The sequence below is a fragment of the Oncorhynchus nerka genome, linkage group LG13 (genome assembly GCF_034236695.1).
Source record: "Oncorhynchus nerka isolate Pitt River linkage group LG13, Oner_Uvic_2.0, whole genome shotgun sequence".
Lineage (NCBI taxonomy): Eukaryota > Metazoa > Chordata > Actinopteri > Salmoniformes > Salmonidae > Oncorhynchus > Oncorhynchus nerka.
The window spans coordinates 88,418,079-88,429,599 of record NC_088408.1 but is presented as its reverse complement, the minus strand read 5'-3'; the positions used below and the strand labels follow the sequence as shown (position 1 = coordinate 88,429,599).

Below are 11,521 nucleotides of genomic sequence, written 5' to 3'. Positions count from 1 at the left end.
CTCTAGTTTTTATTTATGTGGTTGTTAGTTCTCAAAGATGATCTTATTTAAAAATATATAGCTCCATTATCTTTTCTACATATTTTATATCTGATTTTAGTCATTTAAGTTGAAAACTATTTACCAGCCCGCCGCTGCTAAATGAATATGGAGAAAACACTGGTGTGTGCTAGCTTCAGTGTTAGCTGTTATATAGCGCCTCGTCATGACTGAAGTTAGCAAACAACACCCCTTATCATCCTCCTCCCATGCTGCTGTATTACAAACAACACCCCAGTCATCTTCCTCCCACGCTGCTGTACTACAAACAACACCCCTGTCATCTTCCTCCCACGCTGCTGTACTACAAACAACACCCCTGTCATCCTCCTCCCACGCTGCTGTACTACAAACAACACCCCTGTCATCCTCCTCCCACGCTGCTGTATTACAAACAACACCCCTGTCATCTTCCTCCCACGCTGCTGTATACAAACAACACCCCTGTCATCTTCCTCCCAATTACAAACAACACCCCTGTCATCTTCCTCCCACGCTGCTGTACTACAAACAACACCCCTGTCATCTTCCTCCCACGCTCCCAACACCCCTGCATCTTCCTCCCACGCTGCTGCTGTATTACAAACAACACCCCTGTCATCTTCCTCCCACGCTGCTGTACTGTCATCTTCCTCACGCTGCTGTAACAAACAACACCCCTGTCATCTTCCTCCCACGCTGCTGTATTACAAACAACACCCCTGTCATCTTCCTCCCACGCTGCTGTATTACAAACAACACCCCTGTCATCTTCCTCCCACGCTGCTGTATTACAAACAACACCCCTGTCATCTTCCTTCCTCCCACGCTGCTGCTATTACAAACAACACCCCTGTCATCTTCCTCCCACGCTGCTGTATTACAAACAACAATCTTCCTCCCACGCTGCTGTATTACAAACAACACCCCTGTCATCTTCCTCCCACGCTGCTGTATTACAAACAACACCCCTGTCATCTTCCTCCCACGCTGCTGTACTACAAACAACACCCCTGTCATCTTCCTCCCACGCTGCTGTATTACAAACAACACCCCTGTCATCTTCCTCCCATGCTGCTGTATTACAAACAACACCCCTGTCATCTTCCTCCCACGCTGCTGTATCTTCATCTTCTCCCACGCTGCTGTATTACAAACAACACCCCTGTCATCTTCCTCCCACGCTGCTGTATTACAAACAACACCCCTGTCATCCTCCTCCCACGCTGCTGTATTACAAACAACACCCCTTATCATCTTCCTCCCACGCTGCTGTACTACAAACAACACCCCTGTCATCTTCCTCCCACGCTGCTGTATTACAAACAACACCCTGTCATCTTCCTCCCACGCTGCTGTATTACAAACAACACCCCTGTCATCTTCCTCCCACGCTGCTGTATTACAAACAACACCCCTGTCATCTTCCTCCCACGCTGCTGTACTACAAACAACACCCCTGTCATCCTCCTCCCACGCTGCTGTATTACAAACAACACCCCTGTCATCTTCCTCCCACGCTGCTGTATTACAAACAACACCCCTGTCATCCTCCTCCCACGCTGCTGTATTACAAACAACACCCCTTATCATCTTCCTCCCACGCTGCTGTACTACAAACAACACCCCTGTCATCCTCCTCCCACGCTCCAAACACGTCATCTTCCTCCCACGCTGCTGTATTACAAACAACACCCCTGTCATCTTCCTCCCACGCTGCTGTATTACAAACAACACCCCTGTCATCTTCCTCCCACGCTGCTGTACTACAAACAACACCCCTGTCATCCTCCTCCCACGCTGCTGTATTACAAACAACACCCCTGTCATCCTCCTCCCACGCTGCTGTATTACAAACAACACCCCTGTCATCTTCCTCCCACGCTGCTGTATTACAAACAACACCCCTGTCATCTTCCTCCCATGCTGCTGTATTACAAACAACACCCTTGTCATCTTCCTCCCACGCTGCTGTACTACAAACAACACCCCTGTCATCTTCCTCCCACGCTGCTGTATTACAAACAACACCCCTGTCATCTTCCTCCCACGCTGCTGTACTACAAACAACACCCCTGTCATCTTCCTCCCACGCTGCTGTACTACAAACAACACCCCTGTCATCTTCCTCCCACGCTGCTGTATTACAAACAACACCCTGTCATCTTCCTCCCACGCTGCTGTATTACAAACAACACCCCTGTCATCTTCCCCCATGCTGCTGTATTACAAACAACACCCCTGTCATCTTCCTCCCACGCTGCTGTATTACAAACAACACCCCTGTCATCCTCCTCCCACGCTGCTGTATTACAAACAACACCCCTGTCTTCCTCCCACGCTGCTGTACTACAAACAACACCCCTGTCATCCTCCTCCCACGCTGCTGTATTACAACACCCCTGTCATCTTCCTCCCACGCTGCTGTATTACAAACAACACCCCTGTCATCCTCCTCCCACGCTCCCACAAAAACAACACCCCATCTTCCTCCCACGCTGCTGTATCAAACAACACCCCTTCTTCTCCCACGCTGCTGTACTACAAACAACACCCCTGTCATCCTCCTCCCACGCTGCTGTATTACAAACAACACCCCTGTCATCTTCCTCCCACGCTGCTGTCATCCTACAAACAACACCCCTGTCATCTTCCTCCCACGCTGCTGTACTACAAACAACACCCCTCATCTTCCTCCCACGCTGCTGTATTACAAACAACACCCCTGTCATCTTCCTCCCACGCTGCTGTATTACAAACAACACCCTGTCATCTTCCTCCCACGCTGCTGTATTACAACACCCCCCTGTCATCTTCCTCCCACGCTGCTGTACTACAAACAACACCCCTGTCATCCTCCTCCCACGCTGCTGTATTACAAACAACACCCCTGTCATCTTCCTCCCACGCTGCTGTATTACAAACAACACCCTGTCATCCCTCCTCCCACGCTGCTGTATTACAAACAACACCCCTGTCATCTTCCTCCCACGCTGCTGTACTACAAACAACACCCCTGTCATCCTCCTCCCACCTCCAAACACACCTGTCATCTTCCTCCCACGCTGCTGTATTACAAACAACACCCCTGTCATCTTCCTCCCACGCTGCTGTATTACAAACAACACCCCTGTCATCTTCCTCCCACGCTGCTGTACTACAAACAACACTCCTGTCATCCTCCTCCCACGCTGCTGTATTACAAACAACACCCCTGTCATCTTCCTCCGACGCTGCTGTACTACAAACAACACCCCTGTCATCTTCCTCCCACGCTGCTGTATTACAAACAACACCCCTGTCATCTTCCTCCCACGCTGCTGTATTACAAACAACACCCCTGTCATCTTCCTCCCACGCTGCTGTATTACAAACAACACCCCTGTCATCTTCCTCCCACGCTGCTGTATTACAAACAACACCCCTGTCATCTTCCTCCCACGCTGCTGTACTACAAACAACACCCCTGTCATCTTCCTCCCACGCTGCTGTACTACAAACAACACCCCTGTCATCTTCCTCCCACGCTGCTGTATTACAAACAACACCCCTGTCATCTTCCTTCTGTATTACAAACAACACCCCTGTCATCTTCCTCCCACGCTGCTGTATTACAAACAACACCCCTGTCATCTTCCTCCCACGCTGCTGTATTACAAACAACACCCCTTATCATCTTCCTCCCACGCTGCTGTATTACAAACAACACCCCTGTCATCCTCCTCCCACTCTGCTGTATTACAAACAACACCCCTGTCATCTTCCTCCCACGTGTGTCTGAGGTATACTGTCATGTTGTTGTTGCTGACTCTCACATGCCCAAATTCAATTGCCCTTTGCGATGATTAAAGTGTTTCTAACTGAACTGAATTGAATCCCTTCCACTGTCCTCCTTGCAGGTCCTGAAAGGCTGTAAGAAGCTGGCCATGTCAGTTTGTTCAGTGGGCCGGATCCCCGGGGGGTATGTCACCAACAACATTTATGCCTGGGTGGATCCTCATGGCCGCAGTGTGTCCCCTCCCGCCGACCTGGAGCAGCAAAGCACCCTGGGACCACAACACAGCCAGAGACGTACAGGAGACACACAGGAGAAGACAGTGAGTGGATTGAATACCTCTGAGAATCTAAAATATATTTTCTCTCAGTTGTTTCAATATGGCTGACATATGGGTCAAATGGCCACTCATGTTTGACAACAAACAACTAATGGAGGGGGTGAACATGAGAAGGAGGAGGAGAAGGAGGATGAGAAGGGGGGCAGAAATCAATGTGGAGTCTCACTGAGCTCTCCATATACCCAGGTTGCATTAAAATGGCACCCTATTCCCTATGTAGTGCACTACTTTTGAACAGAACCCTATGGGCCCTGGTAGTGATCTATGTAGTGAATAAGGTTCCATTTGGGATGCAGACCATCCCTGCCCTGTGCACTCCTCTGCTCTGTCCAGTACCTCTCTCATCTATTGATGTGAGACTGCATCATCAGCACCACAGACCAGGCAGGTAGCCGGGGGGTACGGTACACAGCTTTACACAGCACTGCAGAATTAAAAGTAAACTACGAGGACGACCAAACACAGCCCAAGGATCTTAAAAACAGATTTACTTTCACCAAATAAACTAACTTAATCACTAAATAAACTGTGGGAACAGTAGAGGGTTACGGGGCTAACTTAATCACTAAATAAACTGTGGGAACAGTAGAGGGTTACGGGGCTAACTTAATCACTAAATAAACTGTGTGAATAGTAGAGGGTTACGGGGATAACTTAATCACTAAATAAACTGTGGGAATAGTAGAGGGTTACAGGGCTAACTTAATCACTAAATAAACTGTGGGAACAGTAGAGGGTTACGGGGCTAACTTAATCACTAAATAAACCGTGGGAACAGTAGAGGGCTACGTGTTCTAACTTAATCACTAAATAAACTGTGGGAACAGTAGAGGGTTACGGGGCTAACTTAATCACTAAATAAACTGTGGGAACAGTAGAGGGCTACGTGTTCTAACTTAATCACTAAATAAACTGTGGGAACAGTAGAGGGTTACGGGGCTAACTTAATTACTAAATAAACTGTGGGAACAGTAGAGGGTTACGGGGCTAACTTAATCACTAAATAAACTGTGGGAACAGTAGAGGGTTACGGGGCTAACTTAATCACTAAATAAACTGTTGGAACAGTAGAGGTTTACGGGGCTAACTTAATCACTAAATAAACTGTGGGAACAGTAGAGGGTTACGGGGCTAACTTAATCACTAAATAAACTGTGGGAACAGTAGAGCGTTACGGGGCTAACTTAATCACTAAATAAACTGTGGGAACAGTAGAGGGTTACGGGGCTAACTTAATCACTAAATAAACTGTGGGAACAGTAGAGGGTTACGGGGCTAACTTAATCACTAAATAAACTGTGGGAACAGTAGAGGGTTACGGGGCTAACTTAATCACTAAATAAACTGTGGGAACAGTAGAGGTTACGGGGCTAACTTAATCACTAAATAAACTGTGGGAACAGTGAGGGTTCGTGGAACACTAAATAAACTGTGGGAACAGTTTACGGGGCTAACTTAATCACTAAATAAACTGTGGGAACAGTAGAGGGTTACGGGGCTAACTTAATCACTAAATAAACTGTGGGAACAGTAGAGGGTTACGGGGCTAACTTAATCACTAAATAAACTGTGGGAACAGTAGAGGGTTACGGGGCTAACTTAATCACTAAATAAACTGTGGGAACAGTAGAGGGTTACGGGGCTAACTTAATCACTAAATAAACTGTGGGAACAGTGGGAACAGTAACAGGGTTACGGGGCTAACTTAATCACTAAATAAACTGTGGGAACAGTAGAGGGTTACGGGGCTAACTTAATCACTAAATAAACTGTGGGAACAGTAGAGGGTTACGGGGCTAACTTAATCACTAAATAAACTGTGGGAACAGTAGAGCGTTACGGGGCTAACTTAATCACTAAATAAACTGTGGGAACAGTAGAGGGTTACGGGGCTAACTTAATCACTAAATAAACTGTGGGAACAGTAGAGGGTTACGGGGCTAACAATCACTAAATAAACTGTGGGAACAGTAGAGGGTTACGGGGCTAACTTAATCACTAAATAAACTGTGGGAACAGTAGAGGGTTACGGGGCTAACTTAATCACTAAATAAACTGTGGGAACAGTAGAGGGTTACGGGGCTAACTTAATCACTAAATAAACTGTGGGAACAGTAGAGGGTTACGGGGCTAACTTAATCACTAAATAAACTGTGGGAACAGTAGAGGGTTACGGGGCTAACTTAATCACTAAATAAACTGTGGGAACAGTAGAGGGCTACGTGTTCTAACTTAATCACTAAATAAACTGTGGGAACAGTAGAGGGTTACGGGGCTAACTTAATCACTAAATAAACTGTGGGAACAGTAGAGGGTTACGGGGCTAACTTAATCACTAAATAAACTGTGGGAACAGTAGAGGGTTACGGGGCTAACTTAATCACTAAATAAACTGTGGGAACAGTAGAGGGTTACGGGGCTAACTTAATCACTAAATAAACTGTGGGAACAGTAGAGGGTTACGGGGCTAACTTAATCACTAAATAAACTGTGGGAACAGTAGAGGGTTACGGGGCTAACTTAATCACTAAATAAACTGTTGGAACAGTAGAGGTTTACGGGGCTAACTTAATCACTAAATAAACTGTGGGAACAGTAGAGGGTTACGGGGCTAACTTAATCACTAAATAAACTGTGGGAACAGTAGAGCGTTACGGGGCTAACTTAATCACTAAATAAACTGTGGGAACAGTAGAGGGTTACGGGGCTAACTTAATCACTAAATAAACTGTGGGAACAGTAGAGGGCTACGTGTTCTAACTTAATCACTAAATAAACTGTGGGAACAGTAGAGGGTTACGGGGCTAACTTAATCACTAAATAAACTGTGGGAACAGTAGAGGGTTACGGGGCTAACTTAATCACTAAATAAACTGTGGGAACAGTAGAGGGTTACGGGGCTAACTTAATCACTAAATAAACTGTGGGAACAGTAGAGGGTTACGGGTTCTAACTTAATCACTAAATAAACTGTGGGAACAGTAGAGGTTTACGGGGCTAACTTAATCACTAAATAAACTGTGGGAACAGTAGAGGGTTACGTGGCTAACTTAATCACTAAATAAACTGTGGGAACAGTAGAGGGTTACGGGTTCTAACTTAATCACTAAATAAACTGTGGGAACAGTAGAGGGTTACGGGGCTAACTTAATCACTAAATAAACTGTTGGAACAGTAGAGGTTTACGGGGCTAACTTAATCACTAAATAAACTGTGGGAACAGTAGAGCGTTACGGGGCTAACTTAATCACTAAATAAACTGTGGGGAACAGTAGAGGGTTACGAGGCTAACATTTACATTTACATTTAAGTCATTTAGCAGACGCTCTTATCCAGAGCGACTTACAAATTGGTGCTTTCACCTTATGACATCCAGTGGAACAGCCACTTTACAATAGTGCATCTAGGTCTTTTAAATAAACTGGGGGGAGAAGGATTACTTTATCCTAAATCTGTGGGAACTAGGTATTCCTTAAAGAGGTGGGGTTTCAGGTGTCTCCGGAAGGTGGTGATTGATCACTAAATAAACCAGCTGTCCTGGCGTCAGTGAGGGAGTTTGTTCCACCATTGGGGGGAACAGAGCAGCGAACAGTTTTGACTGGGCTGAGGCGGGAACTGTACTTCCTCAGTGGTAGGGAGGCGAGCAGGCCAGAGGTGGATGAAACGCAGTGCCCTTGTTTGGGTGTAGGGCCTGATCAGAGCCTGGAGGTACTGAGGTGCACAGCTCCGTAAATAAACTGGTCTTGTAGGGAACAGTAGAGGGTTACGGGGCTAACTTAATCACTAAATAAACTGTGGGAACAGTAGAGGAGTTACGGGGCTACTTAAATCACTTACGGGGCTAACTTAATCACTAAATAAACTGTGGGAACAGTAGAGGGTTACGGGGCTAACTTAATCACTAAATAAACTGTGGGAACAGTAGAGGTTACGGGGCTAACTTAATCACTAAATAAACTGTGGGAACAGTAGAGGGTTACGGGGCTAACTTAATCACTAAATAAACTGTGGGAACAGTAGAGGTTACGGGGCTAACTTAATCACTAAATAAACTGTGGGAACAGTAGAGGGTTACGGGGCTAACTTAATCACTAAATAAACTGTGGGAACAGTAGAGGGTTACGGGGCTAACTTAATCACTAAATAAACTGTGGGAATAGTAGAGGGTTACGGGGCTAACTTAAATCACTAAATAAACCGTGGGAACAGTAGAGGGTTACGGGGCTAACTTAATTACTAAATAAACTGTGGGAACAGTAGAGGGTTACGGGGCTAACTTAATCACTAAATAAACTGTGGGAACAGTAGAGGGTTACGTGTTCTAACTTAATCACTAAATAAACTGTGGGAACAGTAGAGGGTTACGGGGCTAACTTAATCACTAAATAAACTGTGGGAACAGTAGAGGGTTACGGGGCTAACTTAATCACTAAATAAACTGTGGGAACAGTAGAGGGTTACGGGGCTAACTTAATCACTAAATAAACTGTGGGAACAGTAGAGGGTTACGGGGCTAACTTAATCACTAAATAAACTGTGGGAACAGTAGAGGTTTACAGGGCTAACTTAATCACTAAATAAACTGTGGGAACAGTAGAGGGTTTACGGGGCTAACTTAATCACTAAATAAACTGTGGGAACAGTAGAGGGTTACGGGCTAACTTAATCACTAAATAAACTGTGGGAACAGTAGAGGGTTACAAATTGGGCTAACTTAACTAAATCACTGGAAATAAACTAAACTGTGGGAAACTAGTCACTAAATAAACTGTGGGAGGGGTTACGGGGCTTACTTAATCACTAAATAAACTGTGGGAACAGTAGGGGTTTCAGGTGCTAACTTAATCACTAAATAAACTGTTCCAATCACTAAATAAACTGGGGAACAGTAGAGGGTTACGGGGGGTTACTAAACTTAATCACTAAATAAACTGTGGGAACTAGTAGAGGGTTAGGGAGCTAACTTAATCACTAAATAAACTGTGGGAACAGTAGAGGGTTACGGGGCTAACTTAATCACTAAATAAACTGGTCTAAATAAACTGTGGGAACAGTAGAGGGTTACGGGGCTAACTTAATCACTAAATAAACTGTGGGAACAGTAGAGGGTTACGGGGCTAACTTAATCACTAAATAAACTGTGGGAACAGTAGAGGGTTACGGGGCTAACTTAATCACTAAATAAACTGTGGGAACAGTAGAGGGTTAATCGGGTAGCTAACTTAATCACTAAATAAACTGTGGGAACAGTAGAGGTTACGGGGCTAACTTAATCACTAAATAAACTGTGGGAACAGTAGAGGGTTACGGGGCTAACTTAATCACTAAATAAACTGTGGGAACAGTAGAGGGTTACGGGGCTAACTTAATCACTAAATAAACTGTGGGAACAGTAGAGGGTTACGGGGCTAACTTAATCACTAAATAAACTGTGGGAACAGTAGAGGGTTACGGGGCTAACTTAATCACTAAATAAACTGTGGGAACAGTAGAGGGTTACGGGGCTAACTTAATCACTAAATAAACTGTGGGAACAGTAGAGGGTTACGGGGCTAACTTAATCACTAAATAAACTGTGGGAACAGTAGAGGGTTACGGGGCTAACTTAATCACTAAATAAACTGTGGGAACAGTAGAGGGTTACGGGGCTAACTTAATCACTAAATAAACTGTGGGAAGAGTAGAGGGTTACGGGGCTAACTTAATCACTAAATAAACTGTGGGAACAGTAGAGGGTTACGGGGCTAACTTAATCACTAAATAAACTGTTGGAACAGTAGAGGGATACGGGGCTAACTTAATCACTAAATAAACTGTGGGAACAGTAGAGGGTTACGGGGCTAACTTAAATCACTAAATAAACCGTGGGAACAGTAGAGGGCTACGTGTTCTAACATAATCACTAAATAAACTGTGGGAACAGTAGAGGGTTACGGGGCTAACTTAATCACTAAATAAACTGTGGGAACAGTAGAGGGTTACGGGGCTAACTTAATCACTAAATAAACTGTGGGAACAGTAGAGTGTTACGGGGCTAACTTAATCACTAAATAAACTGTGGGAACAGTAGAGGGTTACGGGGCTAACTTAATCACTAAATAAACTGTGGGAACAGTAGAGGGTTACGGGGCTAACTTAATCACTAAATAAACTGTGGGAACAGTAGAGGTTTACGGGGCTAACTTAATCACTAAATAAACTGTGGGAACAGTAGAGGTTTACGGGGCTAACTTAATCACTAAATAAACTGTGGGAACAGTAGAGGGTTACGGGGCTAACTTAATCACTAAATAAACTGTGGGAACAGTAGAGGGTTACGGGGCTAACTTAATCACTAAATAAACTGTGGGAACAGTAGAGGGTTACGGGTCTAACTTAATCACTAAATAAACTGTGGGAACAGTAGAGCGTTACGGGGCTAACTTAATCACTAAATAAACTGTGGGAACAGTAGAGGGTTTACGGGGCTAACTTAATCACTAAATAAACTGTGGGAACAGTAGAGGGTTACGGGGCTAACTTAATCACTAAATAAACTGTGGGAACAGTAGAGGGTTACGGGGCTAACTTAATCACTAAATAAACTGTGGGAACAGTAGAGCGTTACGGGGCTAACTTAATCACTAAATAAACTGTGGGAACAGTAGAGGGTTACGGGGCTAACTTAATCACTAAATAAACTGTGGGAACAGTAGAGGGTTACGGGGCTAACTTAATCACTAAATAAACTGTTGGAACAGTAGAGGGTTACGTGTTCTAACTTAATCACTAAATAAACTGTGGGAACAGTAGAGGGTTACGGGGCTAACTTAATCACTAAATAAACTGTGGGAACAGTAGAGGTTTACGGGGCTAACTTAATCACTAAATAAACTGTGGGAACAGTAGAGGGTTACGGGGCTAACTTAATCACTAAATAAACTGTGGGAACAGTAGAGGGTTACGGGGCTAACTTAATCACTAAATAAACTGTGGGAACAGTAGAGGGTTAAATAAACTGGCTAACTTAATCACTAAATAAACTGTGGGAACAGTAGAGGGTTACGGGGCTAACTTAATCACTAAATAAACTGTGGGAACAGTAGAGGGTTACGGGGCTAACTTAATCACTAAATAAACTGTGGGAACAGTAGAGGGTTACGGGGCTAACTTAATCACTAAATAAACTGTGGGAACAGTAGAGGGTTACGGGGCTAACTTAATCACTAAATAAACTGTGGGAACAGTAGAGGGTTACGGGGCTAACTTAATCACTAAATAAACTGTTGGAACAGTAGAGGGTTACGGGGCTAACTTAATCACTAAATAAACTGTGGGAACAGTAGAGGGTTACGGGGCTAACTTAATCACTAAATAAACTGTGGGAACAGTAGAGGGTTACGGGGCTA

General features: G+C 44.6%; 1 protein-coding gene across 1 annotated transcript in view; it reads left to right on the top strand.

Annotated features, from left to right (window-relative positions):
- The window catches only part of LOC115140706 (whirlin-like), a 92,903-nt gene that overhangs the window by 27,234 nt on the left and 54,148 nt on the right, over positions 1 to 11,521 (top strand). The window contains 1 exon segment of the mRNA XM_065026061.1: positions 3,918 to 4,115. Coding sequence (XP_064882133.1) covers positions 3,918 to 4,115 — 198 coding nt within the window.